The sequence below is a fragment of the Acipenser ruthenus genome, chromosome 18 (assembly GCF_902713425.1).
Source record: "Acipenser ruthenus chromosome 18, fAciRut3.2 maternal haplotype, whole genome shotgun sequence".
NCBI lineage: Eukaryota > Metazoa > Chordata > Actinopteri > Acipenseriformes > Acipenseridae > Acipenser > Acipenser ruthenus.
Window position 1 is genome coordinate 15,823,892 of NC_081206.1, and position 27,052 is coordinate 15,850,943.

A 27,052-nucleotide genomic window follows, 5' to 3' on the forward strand; every position below is an offset into this window, starting at 1 on the left:
ACAATAAGACGAGGTGTTCAATGGAAGGGGCTCTGAGTTCAGATAATATACAAGCAGGTAGGACAATAAGACGAGGTGTTCAATGGAAGGGCCTCTGAGTTCTGGATGTGCTCTCCAGTTCTAGTTTCTTGCCATAGATACATGTGTAGTGTAGGCTAGATCAGCCAAAGTGTCTTTACGGAAGTAAGCAGCAGCGCCATCTAGTGCACAGCAGTGTATTGCAGACAAACAAAAAGGTACTTCAGAGCAGCATCTTAACAGAGACTCACCCCAATACAGCTACTGGAGAGCAGCACCTTAACAGAGACTCACCCCAACACAGCTACTGCAGAGCAGCACCTTAACAGAGACTCACCCCAACACAGCTACTGCAGAGCAGCACCTGAACAGAGACTCACCCCAACACAGCTACTGCAGAGCAGCACCTTAACAGAGACTCATCCCAACACAGCTACTGCAGAGCAGCACCTTAACAGAGACTCACCTCAACACAGCTACTGGAGAGCAGCACTTTAACAGAGACTCACCCCAACACAGCTACTGGAGAGCAGCACCTGAACAGAGACTCACCTCAACACAGCTACTGCAGAGCAGCACCTTAACAGAGACTCACCCCAACACAGCTACTGGAGAGCAGCACCTTAACAGAGACTCACCCCAACACAGCTACTGCAGAGCAGCACCTTAACAGAGACTCACCCCAACACAGCTACTGGAGAGCAGCACCTTAACAGAGACTCACCCCAACACAGCTACTGGAGAGCAGCACCTTAACAGAGACTCACCCCAACACAGCTACTGGAGAGCAGCACCTTAACAGAGACTCACCCCAACACAGCTACTGCAGAGCAGCACCTTAACAGAGACTCACCCCAACACAGCTACTGGAGAGCAGCACCTTAACAGAGACTCACCCCAACACAGCTACTGCAGGGCTTCCATCAAAACTTCCAAAGATTGAGTTAGGACGCTATTCAAAACCGCAGAACTACTTAAAAACAGTCATTTTACTTCCTGTGAGTAGGCGGTTTGTGTTTGTTTTCTATTACAACGGCACTTCCATTGTTTTCCCTGTTTGTATATCCTGGACAAACATGGATTGTAATATTCCTTTGTTCTTTTACATGATCTTTCTTTTACCTACCCTTACCAAATGAACACAGGAGAGACAACATCTGCCTAAAATACAATGTTTTTTTTGTTTTTTTTAAACATTTTAATCAATATGTATCTGTTTGGCCATTCAAATGATATAAAGCTCAAGTTTGTGTCTAAAGTTCCCCGAGTAAATGTCCACTGCAATAAAGCTTTTCTGACGATCCATAGATAATAACAATTTGTTTTTGTCTCTGTGAGCGCGCTCCACCGACTACAGGGCTTCTGATTGGCCGCTTTAAAGGAGTTGTCTGTGGGCTGGTCACCGCGTCACGGTGACGTCGCAGGGATATCTTCGCAGTCGGAAGCGTGAGGAGAAACACTGAATTTGTCGGTGGAAAGAAGGCACAGCCTATTCTTCTAAAGCAAGCGTGAGAGGAACGTGTTTAGGGGTGGTTTCTGTCTCTTTAGAATGGCTGTAAAGATGGCTCTCAGAGGTTCATTCCTTCGTCTCTTCAAAAGACAGCTGGAATCGCCTGTACAAGAAAAGAAGTATGCCCATTCTGTGGCGATTATTGGGGCTCCGTTCTCTAAAGGACAGGTAATTAAACATGCATCGGTCCGGTATGGCATTACATGTGTGCTGGTGCCGATTCCCCTCATTTACATGAACAACCAGCTTTTTGTCGAAACACACGCATCCGTGTTTCTACAATAAGCAATGGAACCTTAAAACAGTGGGTTACTCAGCAACTTTCTATACTGTAACAAACGATAACTTGGGTATTTAGGTAAACATGTTATAGACAGTGGCACTGTGTTTCATATTGTCTAGTTCACGTTATTTATTTAGGTATTTGTTCCATTTTCCTTTCTATACAGAAGAGGAGAGGAGTCGAGCACGGACCCAGGGCCGTGAGGGATGCTGGGTTGTTCGACAGGCTGTCTTCACTGGGTAAGTGATCCAGAAATATGATGTGATGTGCAGACGTGACAAGACTCACGGTGTGTTCACAATTCTGAGGATCTGGAAAGCGAATAAAAAAATAATGAAAACTATTGATTTAAATGTAGTAATGTAGATTCCTGCATCGGGTCGGGTACCCGCGGGTGACCCCCAAAAGCGGGTCGGGTTCGGGTCGGAATGTTCACATTTTCGCGGTTCGGGTGCGGATCACAGTTTCATTTTTGCAAAGATTTCAACCAGGACATCAAAATCATTTTTTTTTACCAATGATTTTTCAGTTGCCATTACAAGCAGATCACTCAGACGAGGATTGGTCATAGAAGTTCGTAAATAGGTTATAACCAAACTTAACAGACGCTCATTGCTTGGAGTGGTAACTGGAAAAGTGATGATACCTTGATGATTTTTAGTAATATATAAGTATAAGTAATAGCAAGTATCCTTTCAGAGTTGTTCCAGCTCAAAAAGAGAATACAAAGGCGAGTTTAGCTTTTCGTTCCCCTCTTCAACTCAGTAACTTCTTAAGTAGTTCAAATGGCACTGGCTGTATTATGTTGCTGTTTGCTGAGTTGCTGTGACGTGATATATCTTATAAGCTAAGCACTTTTACTGACAAGTTCCCAGAACACGTCATAAACACTTGAACAGCATTATTAGTAAAACGTACCTTTCTCTGTCTTGTGCTTTTTGTAACACAACGTACACAGCAGCTGTTATCGGTAATTTTGAATTTCAAATGCAAATGAACTGATCGCAGTAACTTGGGGAGGCTGTTGCTATGACGATTTTTTTAGGCAGAACCATTTTAAAACCTAGTAGCATTGCAGCTTTTGGGAAAGAGAATGTTTCATTAAACACCGTTACATTAATGTCAGGCTAGTCGCTGCACTTTCCATGTCCCGAAGCACGAACACTTTACTTTAAGCCTTTTAACTTCTCACAGAAACTGCCATTTGGGCCCCCCCTGGCGAGCTTGGCTCAATCTCTGGAGAATGTGAGAGCGTGAGAGTCAGTCGACACAGGCAGTAAGTAAAGGACAAACACTTGCGGGTTCAGGTCGGGTTGCAGGTCAGTGGGTCGGGTCGCGGGTAAGAAGATGGTGTTGTTGCGGGTTCAGGTCGGGTCCTGTAGTAGCGGGTCCGGACCCGCGTAGGACTCTGGAGTAACGCACACCGCGAGCACCGTTGTTTTGTTTCTATTCGCGCAACGCGCTATTTGTGTCGCAATGGACCAATCAGAAATAAGGTCAAAGGTAATGGCTGTTAGACTGTCACTGTCTCGCTCAGCAGAAACTACTACAGATTTTTTTTTTTTTTTTTTAATGGACATCAATGAGAATTTAATTATTAAAGTTGAAAAATATAATGTTTATGATGAGAGTGTCAGTGGTTATAAAGACAATAAAAAGAACTACGCCACACATGGCAAGAAATAGCAGAACAATTGGAGATTGATGGTATGTCATCTCTTTCACCGTAATTTTAAGTGATGGGTATCGCCACAGTTTCGTGCTTGTGTAAAATGATGCTTCTTTGTTTTAATGTTAACCAATCACATCCACACAGTAACTGAGATTTTATTAAAACTGAAAATCAATAAAAGTATATTACATTAAACTCATTTTCTCAGTATTTACAAAGAAATATGAATAGATGTATTCATTTTGAATAATTTGCATGTAAAACCAGATCACATATAAACACTGCTACATAACCTTTATTTATTTTTTTAGTGTGTTGTGTATCAGACTCTCTTTGTTTTATTTATTTTATTTCGTCTCCACAAAAGGAACAAAAGCAGGCAGTATTTCTTTTCATGACCAGCTACAGTTGTCGTTTTTTAATGTACTCGTATTCGTGTCGTTCGCTTCACGCCCGGTGTGCATAGCCCTTCTTAAGTCTAGGTCAGTTGCGCGCCATCAGACATCTTAGGCCCTGTCCACACTATGCCTTTAAACCGTATTAGTTGCATTTAAGCCGGCTTAGAAGTGCTAAATACGGTTTGCGTCCACACTACGCATCATTTAATACCGTACTCGAGAACCGGACTCGAGACCACCTCAGGTGGTAGTCTTAAGTCCGGTTCTAATTAGATCGCAGCAGGTAGTGCGGTTTATCACAAGTGTGGACGCTGTAATACCAAACTACATTTTTTTGCGTATCCTCCAATATCCCAAAATGCTTTGTGGTATGTTTGGCGAAATAGAGCAGGCGCCTGAAAGACTTGCTATCAGTGTACGCTCTGCACGAGGTATTCATTTTTATGCTTTAAAAAATCTGTCAGGACATCTATGTTAAACTAGTGGGGAAAATAACAAAAACACAACGTTAAATTAGGCGAATGCAAAAATGAAATGCGAGTTAAAAGTAGGATCGGGGATGAACAAATGACGTAATTTGTCAGCTCTGTTTGAAATAAAATTAAGAGGACCAGAATTAGGCTCCGGCAAGATATGAAGGTAAAAACAAAGATTGTTTTGTAATTAACAGCCTTTTCTGAGTTTAATTATAAAACAGAATCAGCTCAATTTGTTTAAAGGGACTTCACCTGATTAAAAATAAAACCTGAAAACTTCAAGCCCTACTTGTGTGTGTTCGGATTTACTTTTTCCACAATACTTGTTATATTTCTTTTTAGCAATATGGACCGCTGTTAATATGGGGCATTACACATTATTTTAAAATAAAATACAGTGCATGGTGGGATACTATCGCATTAATTTCCACGGTTGGTTGCGCTGCTGGGAATTGTAACTGAACTATTCTAATGGTGTGTGGATGCATTAAGCCTGACTACACATGAAACGGTACTTCAGTGTGGACGCTTTGAGCTGGATTAATTAGAGCGGTTACGAGTCTACGGTTCTCCAGATCGGTTATGTAGTGTGGACAGGGCCTTAATCATCTTTGGCTGAGACTGCCCCATAATATGGAAGATATTCAATGCCAAAATTACAAATAAATAAATAAATGAATGAATAAATAAATATCGAAATAAATACAAAGACATTTAGGGTCAATTTTAGCGAACTTGGTCATTTAGTACGGAGTTGCGTACTAGCCGCGGACTGGCTAGTACGGTACTACTACTATCTCGAGTCGGGATCATCCTCAGGGCTGGCTTGCACCAGCTATGCAAAGACATTACTTTGTAGTTTATCACTAAAGCGGTTCATACCAAGTCGAAACTCCCACTGAAGAAACACGTATCGACAGGACCTTTTAAACTACCGAAAATAAACATAGAATTTAATCGGAATGTTAAGAATGCTTAGTTTTAGAGATTAATTTATTAAAATTAAATCGGCGCCTTTTTGTGAATCGTGTTGCTGTGAGGGCAAATGTTTTTGTTCGTACTTCATATCTTAAACCTTCACATTTCCCTGTGTTCTTTATAACAATCCAGATTAATGGGTATGGGATATATATATATATATATATTGTAGCGTGCACGGGGGAAGGCAGCAGGAGGGCTGGTAGGTGACGTAATCACACACAGAGACATAAGCCCGATATACGCTCCTTGCAAAGGAGCCGGCTCTTTTGTACAGCGGTATCGGCGCTATGCTTCAGTGCGAGAGGTCCCGGGTTCGCGCCCGCCCTCCGCCTGTGTGTGGATTTCCTCGCTCTGTGTGATGCGCCTGCCTGCGGGAACCGAGAACGCTACAATATAATTATGCATTCAAATATAACCCTGGTGAAAAAATCCTACAGGAAATCAAATAGGAAATGGTACCGGAATGCTTCAGAAATTGGAATAATTCATATAGCAACTTTTAAAATTATTTCTAGAAAATGTATTATCCTATTAAATCCTATAAGAAACTTTAGAATCTAATAAGATTTAAAAGGATGTCCTATAATTATCAAGAGGATGTATGCGGACTCGCAGGATTCGCTGACGACAAAACTAGGAACAAAATCGTCTTCAAAGAGAAGCTCACGCAGCAAAAGTTGACGTGTCATCTTGTACTTTGATTCTACGAACAGCTTACACCTCCCTAAAGGTATGCGGACATTTTAAACAACAACTAGACTTACGTCTTAGACTTACGCTGGTGCAACCCGTGAAAAGTTAGTAATGTGTAAAATCAACGTTAGCAAAGACACGCTTTAAATAAGCTAAGTAAGAACTTACGCACAGCTGGTGCAACTAATAATAGATAGCTCCGTACTAATTTAGTACCAATTGCAAAAAAACCCCCAAAAAAACATGCAGAAGAAATTTGGGCATCAGCTAATCAGTACTCAGCACATAATGAAGCTCTGTATTATAGAGTGCTACCAAACAGGACCTGAAGGGGGAGCTCCAAATATGAGTTGGCTTCATCTTATTATGTAATTCAAACTGTAAATAAATTATAAATATCAGCTAGTGTTATTCTTCCTCAAAGAACATTGCATACAAACATATTACACTGTTCTTAAATCAAATGCACAATCTAAAATGAATGAAGTGTGCAACTGAAAAAACAAAACTGTCACTAGTGCTCATTAGTCAATTCACACATAAAACAAATGCATTATTTAGGTGTTGCCCATATTAAATATGAAATCACAAGCAGCGATAATGGGTGGGTATTATTCGGGCAGACTACTCACTGACGAGTCACTCACAGCGGCTCGGCATCATGAAAGCAGGTGCAGATAAAGGCTTTGTTAAAAACCATTGAACACCGCTGAATGAAGGATTACGTCATTATATTTAAAGAGCTTTGGCACAATAATATTCCTATAATTTAATTTCTAAGAGGACACAATAAACAGCCATCACAAGATGCATTGGTCGTTGTACAAGCAGTGAATAAGGTATGAACGGCACCCTGTTTCATTTTACACTCATTTTAATATCCGTCCACAATATAGTATTTAACTACCGTTCATTACCATGACAAACAGGGATAGAAGGTGTAATTACAAGCATCATCGTGACACAATTAAGAATATGTGGAAGACGTAGTTCATTAAAAATAATAATAATAAGGCATAGGCTGTAATCTGAATAAGAATGAAACTACTTTGGCAAACGTTTTGACTTCAAATCATTTTATTTAATATTTGGAATAGTTCAGTTCCATAAATGTTGGCAGTACATTTTGAGATTCTTCACATTTGTTTCAGGAGTTAGTAAAATTTAGTCTAAACTTTAGTCTAAAGACAATGCTGGACTAAGTTAGTACAGTGTTTTAGTATTGGGTTCGTTGCAATTGAGAACATGTTTAGTATGCAGCTGGGGCCTATCTGGAGCTGCTGAATTGCATACTATTTTAGTACCATCCTCCGCACTACCCACGGGATCATCCCCAGTGAGTGCCGTCCTCCGCACTACCCACGGGATCATCCCCAGCGAGTGCCGTCCTCCTCACTACCCACGGGATCATCCCCAGCGAGTGCCATCCTCCTCACTACCCACGGGATCATCCCCAGTGAGTGCCGTCCTCTGCACTACCCACGGGATCATCCCCAGCGAGTGCCGTCCTCCTCACTACCCACGGGACCATCCCCAGCGAGTGCCGTCCTCCTCACTACCCACGGGATCATCCCCAGCGAGTGCCGTCCTCCTCACTACCCACGGGATCATCCCCAGCGAGTGCCGTCCTCCTCACTACCCACGGGATCATCCCCAGCGAGTGCCGTCCTCCTCTCTACCCACGGGATCATCCCCAGCGAGTGCCGTCCTCCTCACTACCCACGGGATCATCCCCAGCGAGTGCCGTCCTCCTCACTACCCACGGGATCATCCCCAGCGAGTGCCGTCCTCCTCACTACCCACGGGATCATCCCCAGCGAGTGCCGTCCTCCTCACTACCCACGGGATCATCCCCAGCGAGTGCCGTCCTCCGTACTACCCACGGGATCATCCCCAGTGAGTGCCGTCCTCTGTACTACCCACGGGATCATCCCCAGCGACTGCCGTCCTCCTCTCTACCCACGGGATCATCCCCAGCGAGTGCCGTCCTCCTCACTACCCACGGGATCATCCCCAGCGAGTGCCGTCCTCTGTACTACCCACGGGATCATCCCCAGCGACTGCCGTCCTCCTCTCTACCCACGGGATCATCCCCAGCGACTGCCGTCCTCCTCTCTACCCACGGGATCATCCCCAGCGAGTGCCGTCCTCCTCACTACCCACGGGATCATCCCCAGCGAGTGCCGTCCTCCTCACTACCCACGGGATCATCCCCAGCGAGTGCCGTCCTCCTCACTACCCACGGGATCATCCCCAGCGAGTGCCGTCCTCCGTACTACCCACGGGATCATCCCCAGCGAGTGCCGTCCTCTGTACTACCCACGGGATCATCCCCAGCGACTGCCGTCCTCCTCTCTACCCACGGGATCATCCCCAGCGAGTGCCGTCCTCCTCACTACCCACGGGATCATCCCCAGCGAGTGCCGTCCTCTGTACTACCCACGGGATCATCCCCAGCGACTGCCGTCCTCCTCTCTACCCACGGGATCATCCCCAGCGACTGCCGTCCTCCTCTCTACCCACGGGATCATCCCCAGCGAGTGCCGTCCTCCTCACTACCCACGGGATCATCCCCAGCGAGTGCCGTCCTCCTCACTACCCACGGGATCATCCCCAGCGAGTGCCGTCCTCCTCACTACCCACGGGATCATCCCCAGCGAGTGCCGTCCTCCTCACTACCCACGGGATCATCCCCAGCGAGTGCCGTCCTCCGTACTACCCACGGGATCATCCCCAGCGAGTGCCGTCCTCTGTACTACCCACGGGATCATCCCCAGCGACTGCCGTCCTCTGTACTGCCCATCCCCAGTTAGTACGCTCATGTTAGTACGGTCCTCCGTACTACTGCCCTGGTCTGCGGGGTGGAGTTTTAAGGGAAAGTTCTGGAAAAGTACTGCACTGAGGAGGTAGCTGTGACGAGTACAGGATGGCTTTACACTTTAAAAAGTTAGACATGTCATTGGAAGACTGCAGTGCAACTGTGGCAATGTGAACAGCACAACAGGACAGCAAAGGGTAAGTGCATGTGTCCAGGAACTTTGTCTGACAATGTCAAGTGACATGATGTGTTGGGGGTGGATCCTCTCACCTGTATTGGTGGCTGCTTCTGGCAAGACGTTGGTTTCCACCGTGCAGCAGCTGTTCCTTGTTTTTTCAGAGCGAGATGCCTTCCTGTTTTCCAGACTTATTTACTAGCGTCTCTTTCTTTTACTTGAGTCAGAGGTGAAGGTGTAACTCGCATATAAAGAAAGTTAAAATGATTTATCAAATAATGAAACAATGAGAGAATACACACTCTACAAAGCACCATTAGTCAGTGTAGTTTGCAATGTGTTAGGTGGAGCCCCAGATAGCTATATGTGAACAGGATGGCTGCAGGGGTAACGTCAGAACAGAAACAGAAACCACAGCAAGGAGCTCAGTGTTTTATTAAATAGAAAAAACAGGTTTACAAAACAAAAGCACTGATACAAAGAAAAGGGCACGTGGGCCAAAACAAACAAGTATCGGGCTGGGTTATAATCAGCACGTATAGCAACCGTTTATATTTAGTTTATTTTTTTTTTCCGCCTCACGACTCACATTCCGCCTCTGAACTCAACCCCATGCAGCCAAACTGCAGGTCTTTGATATTGGTGATCGAGGGATTAACGTGTTTAAGAAGATGTGTGACTGTCAGCTAATTATACACTAGTAGCTGATCAGTCATGCATCTTCAACAATAATAAAATACAAAACTCGGATTTTCTCTGTCATTATATACATACACCTAAATCATAATACAAAAATAAACACATGTACAAAGGGGCGGGACACTAATGTACAAAGGGGCACCACACTCGTAAAATAAGCTTTGTATATCAAAATACGAATAAAAATAGTATTCCTTTGCCGACCGAGGACGGGAACTCCCAGGGGGCGGTGCACAATTGGCCAAGCGCCGCCCACGGTGAGGGAGGGCTAGGTCAGCCAGGGTGTTCTCGGCTCACCGCACACCAGCGACCCATGTAGTCTGCCCAGAGCTGCGTTATCCTCCGACCCTGTAGCTGTGAGGTGGCTGCACGGCAAGTCTCCAGTGTGAAAAAAAAGCAGTCAGCTGACGACACACGCTTCAGAGGACAGCGTGTGCTCGTATTCGCCCTCCCGAGTCAGCGCAGGGGTGGTAGCGGTGAGGTGAGCTAAACAAATAACCGGACACTGTTAAACTGGGGAGAAAACAAAAAAAAAATAAACAACAACACACACACACCACCCACACAGTACCTATAAGGGATATGGGGACAGGAGCGTTACAAATATAGCTCAAATGGATACTAGACACTCTAAACATGTTAAAACAAATTCACAGATAAAATAAAACCCTACCAATCTTGCTAGGGATTCTAGGGAATGCTGCGGTTTAAAACACCATAAAATACAATATAGTGTTAGACTACCGGATCACTTTGTCTGTTATTCAGCAGATTCGTCAAAACAACTTTCTTGCCGACGTGAATGGAAGACCTTGAGCCTGTTTACAGAAGCCCCCGTCTACAGATTCAAGCAGCTTCAGTGAGATCATAGGGAGGCTGACGTCTGGAACGCAGACCCTCACTGTCGGTCTTGACAACGTGTTAACCAGATCGTCTCCCGCAGCACCATCAGATTCTGCAAGCAAGCAAACTAGCTGCAATGCGAGCCTTTTTAAACCTGCTCCGAAATTGATTAACCGGTATAGTAAATCAGACAGGTCAAACGAATGACCAGGTTGTTCAGGATGCTTAGCAGTGACAAATCGGTGCAAACTTGTACTCGAACCGAATGCCAGACAATATTATTTTACATGTGCGCCACAAAAATGGTGAACATATGGCTTCATGGTCACCGGGACAATTAAACTGAATGTGTGAATAAAGCATTACTCCTTTGCTTTGATGAATATTGTTGCTTCATTACCGTGTGCCTCAAACAGTAAATACATATCAGCTGTTCACTATTCCTCCCACCAATCAGCTGATCGGCATTACTGATTTGAGAATTAAAATGAATAATTCAAATAAAAAATGTATTTGATAAGCATTTTTTCCATTGTTGTTATTATTATTGCTGTTTAGTGTAATTAAGTAACAATATACAATTTAGCAAATGTGTAATGCTTAATTTCCATGTTCATTTCTTTCAGTTTAAGGACAACTTTAAAATCCTGTCCTGTCTCAGTGTCCCAATGACCATGGAGTAACAGTAGCAGTCCTATTTTTAAATGCTAATGTAACACACAATTAAATAATAGAACAATTTCAAGTGGGGGGGGGGGGGGGGGGGAACCATTCATCTAGTATAGGGAGGAGTTGCAATGCTAAATCCATTAACAAATTATTAATTATCAAATAATGAAACAATGAGAGAATACACACTCTACAAAGCACCATTAGTCAGTGTAGTTTGCAATGTGTTAGGTGGAGCCCCAGATAGCTATATGTGAACAGGATGGCTGCAGGGGTAACGTCAGAACAGAAACAGAAACCACAGCAAGGAGCTCAGTGTTTTATTAAATAGAACAAACAGGTTTACAAAACAAAAGCACTGATACAAAGAAAAGGGCACGTGGGCCAAAACAAACAAGTATCGGGCTGGGTTATAATCAGCACCTATAGCAACCGTTTATATTTAGTTTATTTTTTTTTTCCGCCTCACGACTCACATTCCGCCTCTGAACTCAACCCCACGCAGCCAAACTGCAGGTCTTTGATATTGGTGATCGAGGGATTAACGTGTTTAATAAGATGTGTGACTGTCAGCTAATTATACACTAGTAGCTGATCAGTCATGCATCTTCAACAATAATAAAATACAAAACTCGGATTTTCTCTGTCATTATATACATACACCTAAATCATAATACAAAAATAAACACATGTACAAAGGGGCGGGACAATTGCAACCAAGTTGGTGCAAAAAAAAGCCATTTAAAAACAATTAAAAAAATCTCTTGTATGTGGTTACAACAGGCCATGTCCTTATAGTCATAAGAACATAAGAAAGTTTACAAACGAGAGGAGGCCATTCAGCCCATCTTGCTCGTTTGCTTGTTAGTAGCTTTTTGATCCCAGAATCTCATCAAGCAGCTTCTTGAAGGATCCCAGGGTGTCAGCTTCAACAACATTACTGGGGAGTTGGTTCAGCGGATTAAAAAACATACTTTAACATTGCAGTCTCGTCCAAAAGTCAATGTACAAAAAAATGTTTAAAGTAAATTCCAAAAGTCAGGGAAGTCAAGTTTACATATTCTTATTAAAAAAAAATAAATAAATAAGCATATCTCGATGCTGTGGTGACAGCTCACTGCGAAGTGTATTAACGATCACCCCTGCAGTGGAGAGCACTCTTTCTGTGATCACCCCTGCAGTGGAGAGCACTCTTTCTGCAATCAGCCCTGCAGTGGAGAGCACTCTTTCTGTGATCACCCCTGCAGTGGAGAGCACTCTTTCTGCGATCAGCCCTGCAGTGGAGAGCACTCTTTCTGTGATCACCCCTGCAGTGGAGAGCACTCTTTCTGCGATCACCCCTGCAGTGGAGAGCACTCTTTCTGTGATCACCCCTGCAGTGGAGAGCACTCTTTCTGCGATCATCCCTGCAGTGGAGAGCACTCTTTCTGCGATCAGCCCCGCAGTGGAGAGCACTCTTTCTGTGATCAGCCCGGGGACACACAGATCGCATTCTGCTAAACGACTGAGCTTCTCATAATGGCTTTCTTTAATTTTCCACCAGCTAAGTGGCTCCTGATCAGGAGAAACGCACAGCTTCAGAAAGTAATGTTCAATTTCATTATTACCTGTTGCTTCCAGGGCATAATAATAATCCTAACCAGAAAGCGTGGTTATAGCCGCCTCTCTGTGTGTGTGCTGGGTTTTTCTTGCTGTTGTGTCTGTGATTGTTTCGACCATTTGATCATCATGAAACTGACCGCACTCATTTTGAAGACGTGCTCGCACTGCTGTTGGGTAGACTTTCACAAAGGTCATTCAGTTTCTCTCTCACAGCTACCTTTATCAAGGGATCGAGAAGCTTCAGATGTTTGTGTCTGGGATCCAAGGCTGAGGCTGTGAGCGCTACTTTCCCGGCTGTCTCCAGGCTGGCAGGAGCCATCGCTGTCTTGAATTGTGTCACTTTGCTGGACTCCTCATCAGCCGGTTTAAGATGTTTAGAAAGCAGAGTAGTAGTAACAGGGTGCACCGTTGATACAGATACTTGGGATTCGCTGCACAACGCTGTGGTGGCACATTTCAGAGACTGTAATGCTGGTAATAATTCTTCAATTGTTTGCCAGCTTTCATCTGTTAATTCTTGTGTTCTGGCGTCTGTCAGTTTTGTAACATTTCGATCTGATATTGTAGCTGTCACAGCCCACCTTTGCTCTTGCAGAGGCTCAAACATATCACACACTGAATTCCAACACGTGCGGCAATACTGGATAAGCCGTGTTATATGTTGTTGTTTCTGTTTCAAAGCATTTGCTCTATGGTGAAAATGTGACACCAGTCTACCAGCAGCAACCACGCGATTTATACTAGCAACTTTTAAAGCTGTCACTGATAGCCAGTTGGACAGTGTGAGCAAAGCCAGAATTTGAGCTTTAATGTTCCAAGCTTCAGCAGCTGCATTGAGATTATCTGCTGTATTCTGCGCAGTGTGTCTCTCTTGGAAATTTTGAGTTTGCAAAACAACACTTTGCATACGCCACTCTACATAGGACCCTGTATTCAGTGCCGTCCATGAGTCTGTTGTAATGGCAACTTTTTCTCTTTTACATCCCTTCTACAAAGCTAAGCGGAAGCATGTCTTTTGCAATCATCTTTGCCGTTAAATCCGTAGTTTTCTCACAACGATAAGCATCACATCAACGACTGCTGCTAGCAGCAAATATTACAATGAACGTTTGCTTTCTGCCAACATCCGAAGATCCATCCACAGAAATGTCCGAAATGCTTTCATTTGAAATGGTGAAGCACTGAACTGGTCGTTTTGTGGTACACCAGTTTTGTGTTGCATCATTTACACAGCACTGTTGTTTCGTCTGGTTTTTCAAAGTATTTCCACATGTTACTTCGCCTACCTCCCATCTGAGACGCCATTACAAAAAGTGTAGTTTTAATCTAATAATATAGCACATGCAGGCCTCCCTTCCCCATACCACGCTCGCGAGGTCCCAGAGCAGGAAGACTGGCTGTGGTACCATTGAACTGGAGCACTAGACGCCCGCACGTCAAACCTGCCCAGTGCCAATCATTCTGCTGTACACCGAAGAAAACTGCTTGGAAAGCAGAAGCCAGGGAAGCCCTTCCTCTTTATAATTCAAGCAGTATTCACATTAAGGTTGTAAATCCATTAAGGTGGTATACGTTAATAAAATATGTTGAACTTGCATTCATGAAGAGATATTATTTAGTTTGAACTGGAGCTCCATCAGCGCCAAACAGGATCGTGGCTTACAAGCAGAAATCCCTGTCCTTGTAAATATACAAAATAAACAGAAACATGATCTCGGGACTCTCTGGCTTTAGCGTGCCTGTACTATTTGGATTGTAGACAATCGACTCCACCACCGGCTTGTTTTGCAAACTGTTTTCAACCTGTTTGGACTGGATTACGGTGCATTTCAAGGTTTGGATGATTGATTTTTTGTGTGGCTTGCGCAAGTATATACCTGGCCTGCAGTTACATGATAAGTGAATAGCAATTAAAAGCTTATCCCAAATGTACTATTTAAAAGTGGTGAGGGGGAAGGTAAACTACTCTGTATGCAACCATTTGATATAAATCGCATGATGAGCCACTACTGAGGAATCTGGACCAAACCGGTCCCTACAATAGCTGAGCAGTTGAAACGTTCCAATGGAAACCTGGCAGGATATCTCTTCAGTTTCATGTTGACTTCATGTCTGCGTGACTGGCCATGCTGAATATGCCGCAGGGTTTGTCTTCATAGTGATTACAGTACTTCATTCTGAGTCGAGTGCAGCCGAACACTGCCTGAAGCTTCAATAGCAATGCTCGCAGACCAGCTACAGCTGATGCAAGGACTATTGGTCTGCTGCTGCCGTCGCCTTTTTTTACTGGACTTACTCCTTCCAGGTCTTCATCATTTCATGTAATGATGCATATTAAACCAGGAGGACTCCAGACCTTGGTCTGTGCACCCCTGCCTTGCACTGCTGGCTCACACCTGTTTGGTTTAGAACTCCTCTCCAGCTCACTCTGTTTACATCATGAATCTCTGTTCTGGCTTGTGAACCAGCCTCACTGCTGTCAGGTCTTACATCAGCAACAGTGTTTGGCAGTGCAGAGTGTGTGGCAATGACTGAGGAAACAATGCCTCATGTCCAAAGGGGTTGTTGTTTTGCACTGGGAGGATAAACTGGTCAGAAATGCCTCTTCTCTGCTTAAAAGCAAGCTGTTTGCTCTTTTGCCTTCCCTTTTCTAATAAGAAAACTAAGCACTTCTAAAGTGTAAATGATTTGAGATGCTGTGTTTTGTTTATTTCCCTTATCAAGGTCAAAGGGGACTAATAAATGTATTTACATGAAAACAGTCATTTTCTAACTGGCCAATATGGGTAAGGAGATAATGTTTCCAGGAGCAATAGCTGATGTATGAAACTATTCATGGCTGGCGTGTGTACAGCACTTTCAAGACCCTTATCTGCCTACTGTAAAGAGCATCTGTTCATTTATAGGATATTAATAACACGATTACAAAGTATGATGGCTTATTTTACCTAAATATTAGACCTTTTAATATTCTTACACTGGAGACTTTGAGCGAGCGTGCGCACACACACACTGACAGTTATACACTTACACACACACGTACACTGTTAGAAACGTTAATTTTTTTAATAATTTAAACAACGGCTGTGTTTAGATCCACCACAGGTGTCTGTCTATTGCCTAGACCCCCTTGCAATCCGACCTTCAACAAGAAACCATTGCACAGTAAGCAATTGTTCGCTCACTATGTAGAGTTTTGAGGATTTTTCTTTTGAACAGCCTGCTGTGTCATTGTCAAGCCCTTTTTTTTTGTGTCAGCCCTTTGTCAACAGTCCCTCACAGAAACGCAGCACAAAGGCTCAGTGTTGTGCTGCCTCCATGCTCCACGCCATTGACAAAGTGACCCTTTAGCAGGCTGGAACTCCAATCAGTCACTAATGATCTGTAAGCTGTCACTTTCAGCGTGTATACTGTAAACCACTTGGCTCCAGGAAACGGAGAGCAATACTTAGAAACACCTGATGTTTGAATATCATTTGAAGAAACGCCAGGTAGCGCTTATTACAGAAATATACAGACATTCAGTCAATGACATTCTCTGTGAAAAATAATTTTACAAATGAACTGCAGAAGGACTACCATATATATATATATATATATATATATATATATATATATATATATATATATATATATATATATATATAGATATATATATATATATATATATATATACACACATAGAGCTAACAAATTCATTCCATTAAATCTTGCCTAAAATGTATTGCCATCCCATTTTCCAGTATAAGGCGCACACATTCTTGTGAAGTTTTTGGGTGATTTTTAAGTTTACAAATTTACTAAATGTCTGGACTCATCCGTGCAGATAATTGACATGGAAGTATTTCATTGAAGCGTGTGAACACTAAACTGCACTCCGATATCCCTGTCATTGTGTACGGTGCACAGCATTTCATCGGGGAACCCTTCTTTTCCAGGTTGTCCGGTGTATGATTTGGGAGATCTGAATTTCACCCACCTGGCCAACGACGACACCTACAAACGCATCCCCTTCCCGCGCACGACGGGGCTCGCCAGTAAGATGCTGGCGGACGCGGTGAGCGGCGCAGTGGGAGCGGGGCACACCTGTGTCACACTGGGAGGGGATCACAGGTGAGCACATTACACTGGGATCAATGTTATGGCTGACCAGCAGGTGGGTCATTGAGCTCCACTGCACGGCTCTTTTGAATCGGAGGTGAACGATCTCTTATATTTTGTGACTGATGGTCAGGCAGGCAGGTTGGAGCAGAAACATTACGTTTCAACACAGGGATGTGCGTTATTAGTGGAAATGGACAAATAAACCAGATACAAATCAAAAGCCACCTTTTTGTTTGTAACAACGAAATCAGGGCTTGGTAGCAGCACTGCATCCAGCCACAGGCAGCTGTCCTTTCTTCATGAGTTCTATGCCTGAACTAACTTCCAAATAGATCCAGGCGCTTTTGTATATGTGGCCAGGTTAGTTAGCAATTGGTTAAGCAATGTAACCTGATCACAGGCACCTGGATTTCCTGAGCTGGGCTTGTTAACCTCGTCTCAGTCTAACCAAACAGCCTGCAATGATTATTGTGCAGGGTCTTCACCCTACCACACATCTGTACAAAGGACAAGTTGTACTGGAATTCTTATAACATTAATATACACGTCTTTGATTATCCCTTCTTTGGAGTAGTGCATTTGAGATTCATTTAGTTAAGCAAACCTGAAGCCTCCTGAATTTTTACTGCTTCATGCTCCACTGTGCTCCTTTTACCAGACGCACCTGAAACTTATTGAAAAGCAAACCATTGAATTGCCATTTTAATTGGAGCTATTTGTCCTTGAAAGTTTCTAGCTAATTCCATACATCTTACCTGTTGTGCAATTCCATTTGCTGTGTGCAGTTTTGAAAGAAACACATGTTCTAGCACACATGCATTTTCAATATTTTCAATTAGCCTACTAAAGTACTGATAAACATGTTTGCTGTAAATGGAACATCTGAGACCCACATAGGGAATGTAAGTGCAGGACGGGTACTGGAAGGTTAATGTGACCTCTCACAGTGTCCTCGTTCCACCTTTGGCTGGTTTCCTCCTGTGGCAGTTGCAGAGTGTATTGTAGGGTCCATCACTTGGCTTGTGCTGTGAAACCCGAGTGCAGAGACAGCTCATCTTCCAGCTGGCCAGCATTTAGAACATAGCAGACATAATTCTGTTGTCAATAACAAAATGCTGTGCTTTTAATTTTAGAAGTGTAAGCTCTACTAATTATGTCTGCTTTTTAAACCCTTTCTGTCACTTCATCCTGTGGATCATGGTATTCGCTGTTCATAGCTCTTATTATTATTATTATTTATTTATTTATTAGCAGACGCCCTTATCCAGGGCGACTTACAATTATTACAAGATATCACATTATCTTTACATACATTTGCCCATTTATACAGTTGGTTTTTTACTGGAGCAATCTAGGTAAAGTACCTTGCTCAAGGGTACAGCAGCAGTGTCCCCACCTGGGATTGAACCCATGACCCTCTGGTCAAGAGTCCAGAGCCCTAACCACTACTCCACACTCCTGCCCCTCTGCTATGGGTTTGTGGCGGCGCACATACCTTCGAATGTTAGTGACATCAAGTTGCATATATTTAGAGGACCGTTGATCTGATTGTGATGGCCCTTGAAAAGGACATTCTTTAGCACTTCAGAATCTCCCCGTGTCACTGGCAAGGCGCTGCCTGTCTGTGTGGTGCTGAATTTTATATCTGACAGGGGCAGAGGAAGACTTTGTCCATATTCATCCCACCAGCTGCCTCCACACAGTGAAGCACAAAGAAACCCCATATTCATATAATCATCCCTGCTGTACTGTAACGTGGCAGTCCAATGGTTATTTTGTTAATCACAATTTTATTTGTGTCCTAAAAGGAAAGGGACATACTGTGGACAACCACAGGCTCGGGTAGCAACCAAGCCTATGGTTATATACAGATTTGGTTAAATGCAAAGTGAATTGCATCACAATCTAAAGAAGGGAAGTACTGTATTTGGTACTGTGTGTTTGTGTTTTGATGCATTCCCAGCAGTGTGTAAGCTGAGCCGTCTCTCTTTCCTGCAGTTTAGGGATCGGCTCTGTCCAGGGCCACTCCCGGCAGTGTCCGGACCTGTGTCTGATCTGGGTGGACGCGCACTCTGACATCAACACCCCCCTCACCTCCCCCTCGGGGAACCTGCACGGCCAGTCTGTGTCCTTCCTGCTCAAGGAGCTGCAGGACAAGGTAATACCATGTTGACAGAACACTCTCCAGCACAGACTCGGCTCCAAGGCCCTTTCTGTGCTCATGGAACTGTGAGAACTGCTCGTTTAGTTCATCTTGGTTTTGGAACTCACTGAATTACTTCCTAAATAAAAAAAATGACTTCCTAAATAATCCCAGGTTTCCCCTTGTGGAATAAATGAATAGATATGCTTGTTGTAAAAATACAGTCCATTATCTCTTTCTGTCTGGTTAGTATGAGCTTGGAATTTGCTGAAAGGGGCTTGTTTGGTACTATCACAAATAGTATATTATAACAAAACTGCTTAAAGAGCAAGTATATTCAAACTATATGTTATTTATTTTACTGTTCCTTCTACCTGCAATCATTCTGAGGGGCTCTTATTGCAATTACCCAAGGATACATTTTTGAGAAGTCTGTGTTAAGGTGCTTTGCAATGAATTCATCCAAAATTAAAACTTAGTATTTGAGAATTACGAATGATTGCAAACATAATAAAAAGGCACGGGGACTGAAATAAAAACAAATTGAAGACCAGTTGGGTGGGATGGTAATGGGCCGGGGCTCTGCTAGTCCCAGGCTTGCCTGTAAGGACCTGTGTGTTGGGTGGGATGGTAATGGACGGGGCTCTGCTAGTCCCAGGCTTGCCTGTAAGGACCTGTGTGTTGGGTGGGATGGTAATGGACCGGGGCTCTGCTAGTCCCAGGCTTGCCTGTAAGGACCTGTGTGTTGGGTGGGATGGTAATGGAACAGGGCTCTGCTGGTCCCAGGCTTGCCTGTAAGGACCTGTGTGTTGGGTGGGATGGTAATGGGCCGGGGCTCTGCTGGTCCCAGGCTTGCCTGTAAGGACCTGTGTGTTGGGTGGGATGGTAATGGGCCGGGGCTCTGCTAGTCCCAGGCTTGCCTGTAAGGACCTGTGTGTTGGGTGGGATGGTAATGGGCCGGGGCTCTGCTGGTCCCAGGCTTGCCTGTAAGGACCTGTGTGTTGGGTGGGATGGTAATGGGCCGGGGCTCTGCTGGTCCCAGGCTTGCCTGTAAGGACCTGTGTGTTGGGTGGGATGGTAATGGGCCAGGGCTCTGCTAGTCCCAGGCTTGCCTGTAAGGACCTGTGTGTTGGGTGGGATGGTAATGGGCCGGGGCTCTGCTGGTCCCAGGCTTGCCTGTAAGGACCTGTGTGTTGGGTGGGATGGTAATGGAATGGGGCTCTGCTGGTCCCAGGCTTGCCTGTAAGGACCTGTGTGTTGGGTGGGATGGTAATGGACCGGGGCTCTGCTAGTACCAGTCTTGCCTGTAAGGACCTGTGTGTTGGGTGGGATGGTAATGGACCGGGGCTCTGCTAGTTCCATTCTTGCCTGTAAGGACCTGTGTGTTTTGGTGTTTTCAGGTGCCTGCCATCCCTGGGTTTTCCTGGGTCACACCCGGCCTCTCCTCTTCAGATATCGTGTACATCGGACTCAGGGATGTGGACCCTGGAGAGCAGTAAGTGCTTTTCAGATGCAGTATTACCATTTAATCATTTCATCTCATCCTGGTAAAACGTAATACTAATGTCCATGCATGTAAGCTGATTGCTGGAAGAAATGCAGAATCTGAAATGCACACTCACTCATAACTACAGTGTTATAATGGGGTTTTACATACTGAGTTTTACATATATATATATATATAAAGAACCATTCAAACTTGTGTGTCTCCTGGGCATGTGTGTATCCAGTATAATCGCAGTAATATACCCTTAGGCCTCATTCAACGCAGGCTTCAAAACTGGTCTGCAGTCCAGTACTTGCCTATGTGCAGGTTACTTGTGCTTGAAGAAACTGAACAGGCTAGGGCTGTGCGCTTCAGTTTTGTGAACAGGATCAGTGTTCAACAGGCAGTCTCAAAATGGAACTGTGTGTTTTTATTCATTTTTCCTGTGTTCTATTTGTGCAGCCAAATTCTGAAGACCTGTGGAATAAAGTACTTCTCAATGAGAGAAATAGACAGAGTGGGGATTCAGAGAGTAATGGAAATGACCTTCGCTCATCTGCTAGAAAGGTACGGTAGATGACCGTAAACCATGCTAGTGGGTGTCAAATTCAAATGAAACCATGTCTACCTCTTTCAGAGCCAAGTAAATATACAGAGACAACCCGAACGTAAAGCATGTTTAAATAGAATTAAGAACAAACCATCTGGATGCCTTTTATTCAACCAGAGAAGTTTAAACTGTACATGCTTTCAAGGCAGCTTCCATCAGGTGTGTTTGCTGGCCTGCAGTTTGCACAGTGTTCTCTTCTCAAGACCTGGATTCTGTGTGCGTATCCCTGTTGGGGTATAGAGCAGGCCAGGTTCTCTAGTCTGGGTCTGCCTTTTTAATGTAAGGATAGTATAGACCTACCATGTTTTTAATGCAGTTGGTGCACAATAAATCTAATAGTGTGCTGTGCATTTTGTTTTTTACTTTCTAGAAAGCAAAAACCAATCCATCTCAGCTTTGACATTGATGCGTTTGACCCCTCTCTGGCCCCTGCTACTGGAACCCCGGTGATGGGAGGATTGACGTACAGAGAAGGCATCTACATCAGTGAAGAGATTCACAACACAGGTAGGCTGCTTTAGCAATTCCTCCACCGACCCACCTGGGGCAAACGAAGACTCGCGAAAGCCTTTAACGACTTGTCCTTGGGTTTAAAAAAATCTTTCAATTCATCGAGAATTCTGTGTTAAAGTGGAATACAATTTGCTTTACATTCTGTTTATTGCATTCATTTAGTAAAATGATAAAACTCGTCTGTTTGTAATGGTCCCTTTTGAGTACATGTCTGCATTCATAATTGCAAACGTTCAGCTAATGTGTTGTAAGAAATCAAGGTTTATTGCTCAGAAATAATAATTCCAGTGATAAATCCAATGATACACAAGTACCCCCAGCGGAAGCCCCAAGCCTTGCCTGTGGAACCTGTCTCTGTCGGGTGCGATCGTGTTTTTAACACCTATGTCCAAATCCGCTCTATATAGGGGAAATAGCACCTTGAAAACCTGGATCTTCCACCCAGGTTCAGAGGGTACGTTCCACTTCCTGTTTTCCCAGACAGACATGGCTTTTGGCAGTGTGTGAGATTACAGTGGAGAGATAATTAAGGATTTATTGCTTCTTCCTATAACAAGAGAATTGTCGGCTCCCGAGTGGCGCATCCAGTAAAGGCGCTCCTCGCAGGATGTGCCCTATAGTCTGGAGATCGCAGGTTTGAGTCCAGGCTATGTCACAGCTGACCGTGACCGAGAGTTCCTAGGGGGCGGCGCACAATTGGCTGAGCGCTGCCCGGGTAGGGAGGGCTTAGGTCGGCAGGGGAATCCACGGCTCACCGCGCATCAGCGACCCCTGTGGCCGATAGGGCGCCTGTGGCTCTGCAGCGGAGCCGCCAGATCTGTGTTGTCCTCCGGCACTATAGGTCTGGTGGCATTGCTGTGGATCTGCAGTGCGAAAAATGACGGCTTGGAAGGAGCACGTTTCGGAGGACGCGTGTTCCAGCCTCCGTTTCCCGAGTCGGCGGGGGGTTTCGAGTGGTGAGCCAGGGATACAGATAATAATTGGGCATGCTAAATTTGGGTGAAAACCGGGGTAAAAAAATAATTGGCGAAGACTAAATTAAAAAAAAAAAAAAAAAAAAAAGAGAATTGTCAAATGGTCACAATTAATACAATATTTAAAATCTTACATATCCCCACTTTGAACCTTTCACAAACAAACAAACAAACAAGGTTCACACAAAAACTGTAACTATACTAGGTATAAAAACAGTATGTGCATGACTTGTAACACATTTTTAAATTGTGTGTAGACAAATTATTCCACCATAATAATGGTGATTTACTAAAGTAATAAAACTCAAAATTACCGCTCCCTTAACCCGATAATCCCAATATGTTTTTCATACAGAAATTCCCAATTTCCTTTATGTATAAATCATTAGCAGCGTGGAATATAAAATTCCGTCCTTCAAGAATCCAATATTCTAAACCATAAAAGTTTGCATGATTTCCAAAATGAAGGTCCAGTATAGGCGACAATGTTCTTCAATAGAACAGCAGTTTTCAATGGTCCCATTCACAGCTCCTTCTGTCCAGTCATCCACAGCACAGGAACAGCTTCATTATTCCTGAAACACAAGACCAGCATTCATTCTTTTGAGAATATCTGATTTCAATTGGACTCTAATGGAGCCCTTCCCTCTTTTTTGTGTAGTCATTTTTCTCCTCTGGGAATGCATAGGCTATTAAAGCAGTTTGTAACAGAGAAATTATACTCACTTCTTAATCCGGTGATCTGTTTAAGCCTGTATAGGCTTATTTATTCACAAGATCTCTACTGGTATTTAAGTGCAAACATGTTTGCAGCCCAATGCAACTAACACATATTTATAATCTATATAGCAGCTTATTTTCCTAGTAATTCTATGGTCCTGTAGAAAAATGCAAATAGAAAATAAAGTTAATGTTACTCAACAGCACACACACAAAAATAGAGTAAAAGGAAAAGTGTGTGTCTCAAATAAAACAGTAGACCTACCTGTGTCGGTTCCACTGAACTCGCCCTAATCAGTGTACTTGAACAGCGAAAGTGTTGCTCTCGATGCTGCATAGTGGAGAAGCACGAGCAACATGAGGTGGGTCAGAATGTACACTAGGTAAAGTCAAATCTGTATCAACCAACAACACACTAGACTGGCCTTTTAGACTAGTATCGACTACAGGCCGACCATAACAATCTCCATGTAAGTCTGACATCCCTATGGGATGTTCTCACCTGTCCCTTTGTTTTGCCTGAGATGATTTCATTCTTCCCTCAGTTCCTTGAGCGATCCTCTGGGCTCAGTGCAGTGAGGGAAACTGTGTCCTTCTTGGTGATAATTAAAACATGCATGTGGTATTCCCTGTTGCATATCATGATTGTGAGGTGGGGTTCTCTCACCCATAGCCTGCCTTACATCTTCTGGTACATAATATACTCTTTTCTGTTGCTACCGCTACAGGATGATTCATTTTATTAGCTGAATAGTAGTCCTCAGATTTTTTTTTTTTTTTTATGATTGAGGATCCCTTCAAAGGGTTTGTAATTGATCCTCTTGGCCAAATATAACAAAATATATTCTTGAAATTAAGTATCGCAATCTGCAAATATGTAGAGGGATCAGATGGTACATATGTGTATCCAGGCAACCACTTTTCCTATTGAGATTAAATCTACTTGTTCCAGGTCTGCTCTTTGATTATACGTGTGTGTATGAGGATTAGACTGTATGCTGTGCTCTGGAGAAGATGTGGACTCTTGACCACTCCTTTGTTAGTCTTTGTTTTTGTTGTAATAATGGCACTGACTGTTTATCTGCTTCTCCCATTCCAGGCCTGCTGTCTGCCATGGATCTGGTGGAAGTGAACCCCACACTGGGAGCCACGCGGGAGGCAGTGGAAGCGACTGCCAGCCTGGCTGTGGACGTGATTGCTGCATCTCTGGGTCAGACGAGAGAGGGAGCGCACATCTCCATGGACAAGCTGCCATTGGCCAGCACCACCTACGAATCAGACGTCGAACAGGAAATTAGACTCTGAGACTCCGCTCTCTCTCTCTCTCTCTCTGACCGTCGCCCAGCACCACCTACGAACTGGACAACGAGCAGAAAATCCGACAAAAGACTTTCTCTCTCTCTCTCTCTCTCTCGCTGCAAGCACATGCATTCCTCAGCTGCCAGAGGGCTCTTACTGACTGAATACTAAACTTGCTCTGGCAGTTTCTAAACCACAAAAAAGAACTTTGTAAGTTCACTGCACATTACAGATAACGTATTGCTGGTTTTTAATATCTATATACAGTCAATTCTCATTAATACGAATTTCAACAGACCAGCAAAAAATCTTATCAGTAATTTGTATTATCAGGATTCTAAAGCCAAAAGCAACCTGTCAGGTCTTACAGAAGTTACAGCAACACAAATCCAATTTAAATTACAGAACAATGAAAAGTATTCAACATTTCAAAGTACTGTGCGCTTTTATTGAAAATACGGTTGTAAGTGAACTTTTTAAGAGTATACGTAGCAAATGAACTGCACTTGAAAGCCACAAAAGCAAGGCGTCCTCAACATCAGGGCATTGAGCAAATCCGAAACATTGATGACTTGCATCCACTGTTGCTGTTTATAAGCCTGTGTGATTGTATCCCGTTTTTTAGAATATTGACAAAGTGTTTGTAGGAATGTTGAAATCTGCAGCAACATCTTTCTGTTTCTTGTATGGTGGTGCATTATCCACCACTTTCAACACCTCCACTTTAGTTTTTGTGGGAGCACTATGGCAACACGAAATGCATCATAGGATCTATAGTCCCCAAACGGTACTAAAATACAGTACAGAGGTGCTAATGTGGGCACGTTAATACATTTCCCAATATCCTTTATATTCAGCTGTTTGAACGAGGGTGTTTTTTGTTTTATTTTCTTCTGGAGGAATCCAAAATAATTTGCAATAACAGGAAATTCATGTTAAATGAATTTGTATTATAAGAAGTAATTTACAATAACTTTTTGCCTGGACCTTGTAGGAAATTCATCTAATCTGAGTTCGTTTTAACGAGACTTCACTGTATACTGAGTTGCTATTTTATGTATAATAATATTCAGAAGTTTAGAAAAACATTTAGGGTTATATTAACAACCTCTGTATAATGACTTTGAAATGTTAGGCATCTACCTAGAAAAAAATGATTTGAGTTTGTTTCTGTTTTTTAAGTTACTCTAAATGTTTGTTTGTTTGTTTTGGTTTTATTATAGGTACTAAATCATGTATATGATGCAGTGTAATAAATAAAAGCTGTATGGAATTCTACATGTTTAATAATTATCTATCTATATATCTTCACGCCATTTCATTGGCTCTTGTAATGCTGAAATTTGCATATCCTGATTTCCCCATAATTCTATAGTTACTGCTTTCTCCCATCTTAACTTGAAAGCTACTTGTATTTATCTATATATCTGTATCTATCTATAATATTTTGTTTCTGTAATATCAGTCATACATATGTGACAAATTCTTCTATCTGCTAGTTCACTGGGTTAAAAGTGTGAAAAGGGGAATGGATTAAGATTGTAATTCAAATTTTACAATTCACTTGAACTATGCAAATAATCTGCCTCTGTTGTGTATATTCTCTGACAGAGAATCTATTCCAGCGTGCTTGTGATACACACCCACCTGCCCCAGCTGTTCCAGCGTGCCTGCGATACACACCCACCTGCCCCAGCATGCCTGCGATACACACCCACCTGCCCCAGCGTGCCTGCGATACACACCCACCTGCCCCAGCATGCCTGCGATACACACCCACCTGCCCCAGCGTGCCTGCGATACACACCCACCTGCCCCAGCTGTTCCAGCATGCTTGTGATACACACCCACCTGCCCCAGCATGCCTGCGATACACACCCACCTGCCCCAGCTGTTCCAGCGTGCCTGCGATACACCCCACCTGCCCCAGCGTGCCTGTGATACACACCCACCTGCCCCAGCGTGCCTGTGATACACACCCACCTGCCCCAGCGTACCTGTGATACACACCCACCTGCCCCAGCTGTTCCAGTGTTGCTGTGATGGACTAGAGTCTGCCCTATAGCTTTAATTCATGTTCCTATTACTGCCACTTATTACCACCCAACAAATAATCAGCTTTATGGGAGTCCCTTTTTCTCCACCCAATCTGTAACTGCAGTGTTTTCTGAATACCCCTCAGTACAAGAATTATGGTATCCCGGACGGTGTGAAGCTGCTCGGATACTTGTTTAGAGCAGACATGTAGATTTGTTGACCTTAGCTGAAGGTTACCTGTTTTCAGAAGTGTTTTAAAACAAACAAAATGTACAAAAATAGATATTGCCTCAAAGAGCTGCATGAGCATGGTGGGAACCAAAGGCTTT

General features: G+C 43.6%; 1 protein-coding gene across 1 annotated transcript; it reads left to right on the top strand.

Annotated features, from left to right (window-relative positions):
- The first annotated feature begins 1,436 nt into the window (after positions 1 to 1,436).
- On the top strand, positions 1,437 to 25,964 carry LOC117424457 (arginase, non-hepatic 1-like). Its single transcript, XM_034040806.3, has 8 exons — positions 1,437 to 1,696; positions 1,978 to 2,050; positions 16,776 to 16,950; positions 18,940 to 19,099; positions 20,485 to 20,579; positions 21,033 to 21,137; positions 21,551 to 21,687; positions 24,487 to 25,964. The coding sequence occupies exons 1-8, from the start codon at positions 1,568 to 1,570 to the stop codon at positions 24,690 to 24,692; spliced, it is 1,080 nt and encodes a 359-aa protein (XP_033896697.1). The 5' UTR covers positions 1,437 to 1,567; the 3' UTR covers positions 24,693 to 25,964.
- The last annotated feature ends 1,088 nt before the right edge of the window (positions 25,965 to 27,052 follow it).

Excerpts from the sequence above, each read along its gene's own strand:
- LOC117424457 (XM_034040806.3), top strand. The coding sequence starts at position 1,568 with ATGGCTGTAAAGATGGCTCTCAGAGGTTCATTCCTTCGTCTCTTCAAA. Across the intron at positions 1,697-1,977 it reads CTCCGTTCTCTAAAGGACAG|AAGAGGAGAGGAGTCGAGCA; the intron begins GTAATTAAACAT and ends CTTTCTATACAG. Across the intron at positions 20,580-21,032 it reads GATGTGGACCCTGGAGAGCA|CCAAATTCTGAAGACCTGTG; the intron begins GTAAGTGCTTTT and ends CTATTTGTGCAG.